Genomic DNA, 4172 nt, shown 5'->3' with positions numbered 1-4172 from the left:
AGAAGTGGGAGCTAAAATAAATAAAGACAAGAAAGAAAGAAAGAATCACTATAACACATTGAACTTTCAAAAAAGAAAAAGAACAGAACCGTGGTTATTAGAGGTGGGGGAGGGGGAGGGGGCTTAGTGAGAAATTAGTTAAGGGGAACAAAAACTGATTGTTTTGTAAACAAGAGTATACTAATTATCCTGATTTGATCACCACATATTGTACACATGTATTGATATTCAATTCCGCCCCGTCAAAATATTTATAATCAATTATGTTTCAATTAAAAAGTGTCAAAAAATCCATAACTTTGAATTTCTTTTCTAGCTCAAAAAATTTCTAAAGTTAATAAATTTGCCTTTTTATGATCCAGAGTCTATTTTGTATTTATCCATCCACCCGTATCTTTTTCACTCCATTCGACAAATACTCACTGAGCACAAACTCCTTGCCAAGAACTGTGTTAGGCATTGCAGTTGCAAAGATATAGTTTTGAAATTCAAAAAATTCATGTTGTGCATAAGTAGAAAAATTCAGTGAAAGGAAACCAATTCAGATAAAAATGGGGGAAATCTTTGAGTTTGTTGACATAACCTCAGAAAATGTCTCTGTAAATGAGTTTCCAGGGTGACATTTCCAACATAGGTACCCATCTCATCCCTACTGATGATATATACTAAACATGTAAAGTTTGATTCACTTACAAAAGAACCCTAAATCATTACTGAAGATAACAGAGAAAATGCCAGGTCAGATCCATACAAAGTTAAACTTACTAGTTAGAAAGTGGAAAATATGACCCAATATACAACTTTATGAACTGTAGCTAGGGCAGAAGATACCCCACAGAAAAATTCAAGGAAAGAATTGTTTCGCAGATGTATTCAAAATATTGGATGGAGGTGGCCAGGCTTTCTGGTCCTCAGTATTGTGCATAATGTTATTCACGAGAGTCCTGCAATGACCCTTTATTAAGAGCCTTGCTGAGGAGTCTCCTCAGAGCCCCTTTCATGTCCCTGTTCCTCAGACTGTAGATGAAGGGGTTCAGCATGGGGGTGACCACGTTGTGCATTGCCGAGGACATCACACTTGCACTAGAGGACAGTGTGGCTGCAGAACTGAGGTAGACCCCAAGACTTGTGCCATAGAACAAGGAGACCACCAAGAGGTGAGACCCACAGGTGGAGAAGGCTTTGCACTTGCCACTGGCTGATGCAATTCTCAGGATGGAGAGCAAAATCTGAGAGTAAGAGAAGAGGATCCCAGACAGAGGGAAAACACCTACAATGATGGTCAAAAAATACACCACTATGTTATTGACGAGGGTGTCAGAACAGGCGAGCTTCAAGACTTTGGGAAAATCACAAAAAAAGTGGGGGATTTCCATGTTTGTGCAGAAGGACAGCCTCAAAGCAGTCAAAGTCTCAAGTAGGGAGACTAAGACACTCATGATCCAGGACCCCAGAATCAAATGTGCACAGAGCTGGGGGCTCATGATGACCATGTAGTGCAGAGGGTGACAGATGGCCACAAATCGGTCATAGGCCATCACTGTCAGTAGAAAACTGTCCAGGCACCCAAACAGAATGAAAAAAAATATCTGACTGAGGCAGCCTGCAAAGCTAATAACTTTACTCTGTGTCTGTATATTCGCCAGCATCTTTGGGACAGTGGTGGAGGTGAAACAGATGTCAGCAAAGGACAGGTTGGAGAGGAAGAAATACATGGGCACGTGCAGGTGGGAGTCTGAGATGATGGCAAGGATGATGAGCAGGTTCCCAAGCATAGTGATCAGGTACACAAACAGGAATATCCAAAAGAGGAAAGGTTGCAGTTCTGGTTCCTCTGTAAATCCCAGAAGAAGAAAATCTGAAATTTCTGTATAATTTTCTGGTTCCATGCGGTGGAGGTGACTGCAAGAGAAAGGAGAGAGAGAGAGAGAGAGAGAGAGAGAGAGAGAGAGAGAGAGAGAGAGAGAGAGAGAACATGATATAAGCATATATTACTACTACTTACCTGTGAAAAGTATGACCATTTATATTCTATAGTAAAGACACAGGTTTCCTATATTGTGTACATGAACCTGGTCTCCTTTAGAGGATTCCAGCCCTATGTGTCATTAGGAATTCTTGTCTGATGTTTAGCTTTTCCTCAAAAGGTTATATATTCAAATGTTTTCATAATAAATTCTTTCAGACATTTGAGAAATATAAATTGAATATTGTCCATGTTCTAGGCACTGTCTAAACAGTGAACAAACAGTAGAACAACAAAAGTCCCCACAGCAAAAGTAGTAGAAGAATACAAGCCAATAAAAATCATCATGTGCTATGTCAGATGGTCATAATGCTGTGAAGTAAAGAAAGACTCTGCCAAAAACCTCCTAGATGTGAAAAATAAATTCAGCCAACTGCAGGATACAAAATCTACATACCAAAATCGGTTGCATTGCTATACACCAACACAAAAGATTGTAAAAAAGAAATAAAAAAGCAATTCCATTTGCAATAGCAACAACAACAAAAATACATGGAAATAAATTTACCCCAAAAGGGGAAAGATCTCTACACTAAGAAGTATAAAACACCGATAAAAAAAATTACAAAAGACATGCACAAGAAGGAAAGGCATTCCATGTTCATTGATTGGAAGAATCAATATGTCAAAATGATCATACTACCCAAAGTAATCTATAGATTCAGTACAATCCCATCAAAGTACGATTGACATACTTCACAGAAATAGAAATAACAATCCTAAAGTTTATATGGAACAGCAAACGACCTCAAATAGCCAAAGCAAACCTGAGCAAAAAGAAAAAAAACAGGAGACATCCCATTTTCTGACGTCTGAAAATACTACAAAGCTATAGTAATCAAAAATCCATGGTACTGGCACAATAACACACACATAGACCAATGGAACAAATATGAGAATTCAAAATAAATCCACACACTACAATCAACTTATTTTTAACAAAGGAGCAAAGAAGATACATTGGGGAAAGGACAGTCTCTTCAATAAAGGGTGCTGGAAGAACTGGAGATTCATATGCAGAAGAATGAAACTAGACCCCCATCTCTCACTATATGCAAAAATCAACTCAAATTGGATTAAGAGTTAAATGTAAGGCAGAAACTATAAAACTATTAGATGAAAACAGTGGAAATGCTTCAGGTTATTGGACTGTGGCAAAGGTTTTATGACGAAGACCACAAAAGAACAGGTAACGAACGGAAAAATAAACAAATGGGATTATTCCAAACTAACAGCTTCTTCCCAGCAAAGGAAATAATCAACAGAGTGAAGAGATAGCCTTCAGAGTGGGAGAAAATATGTGAAAAGTATCCATCTGTCATGTGATTAATATCTAGAATATACAAAAACTCAAACAACTTGATAGTAAAAAATCTGATTTAAAAAATGGGTATTCCTCAAACTATTAAGTCAAGTGAACAGATATGATGTTGGGGGGGTAGGGGAGGGAGTGGAGAGGGACAGGTAAAGGGGCATGAATATCAACTACAATGTATATTGAGAAGTAAAATCTAAAAAAAGAAAATTTAGAAAAAGGGTATTGACCACCAACTCCCCATTTCCCCCTACTCCCCTCCCCTAACAGTCTCTAGTAACCACTACTCTACTCTCTACTTCTATGAGATCAACTTTTTAAGCTTTTACATATGAGTCAGAACATGCCATATTTCTCTTTCTGAGCATGGCTTATCTCACTTAACATAGTTTTCTCCAAACTCATCCACGTTGCTGCGAATGGCAGAATTCCATTCTTTTTTTATGGCTGAGTAGTATTCCACTGCGTATATGTATACCCCACATTTTCTTTATCCAATTATCCATTGATGAACGTTTAGGTTGGTTCCAAATACTGGCTATTGTGAATAGCAGTGCAATAAACATGGGAGTGCAGATATCCCTGAGACATGTTGATTTCTGTTCCTTTGCATATACACCCAGAAGTGGGATTCTGGATGTTTCCTGATATGATCATTACACATGGTGCAAATATACCAAAATACCCTATTGTACTCCATAAATATCTACGATGATCATGGGTCAATTAAAAAGAATAAATTAAAAGGAAAAAAATTGGAGACAGAAGTACATTAAAGGTTACCAGAAACTGGGGGGAAGGAATAATGAGAGATTACTACTTAATGGTTTT

At 37.8% G+C, this 4172-nt stretch overlaps 1 protein-coding gene across 1 annotated transcript; it reads right to left on the bottom strand.

The window, feature by feature from the left end:
* Positions 1-929: 929 nt before the first annotated feature.
* LOC134387639 (olfactory receptor 7C2-like) lies at positions 930-1889 on the bottom strand. The gene has a single exon (XM_063110046.1). The coding sequence runs from the start codon at positions 1887-1889 to the stop codon at positions 930-932; it is 960 nt and encodes a 319-aa protein (XP_062966116.1).
* Positions 1890-4172: the final 2283 nt, after the last annotated feature.

This window comes from Cynocephalus volans, chromosome 10, assembly GCF_027409185.1.
Source record: "Cynocephalus volans isolate mCynVol1 chromosome 10, mCynVol1.pri, whole genome shotgun sequence".
NCBI lineage: Eukaryota > Metazoa > Chordata > Mammalia > Dermoptera > Cynocephalidae > Cynocephalus > Cynocephalus volans.
The sequence above is the reverse complement of the archived record's forward strand: the minus strand, read 5'-3'. Positions and strand labels throughout refer to the sequence as shown.

What these genes read in the sequence shown, in the direction of transcription:
- LOC134387639 (XM_063110046.1), bottom strand. Translation starts at nt 1,889, where the DNA reads ATGGAACCAGAAAATTATACAGAAATTTCAGATTTTCTTCTTCTGGGA.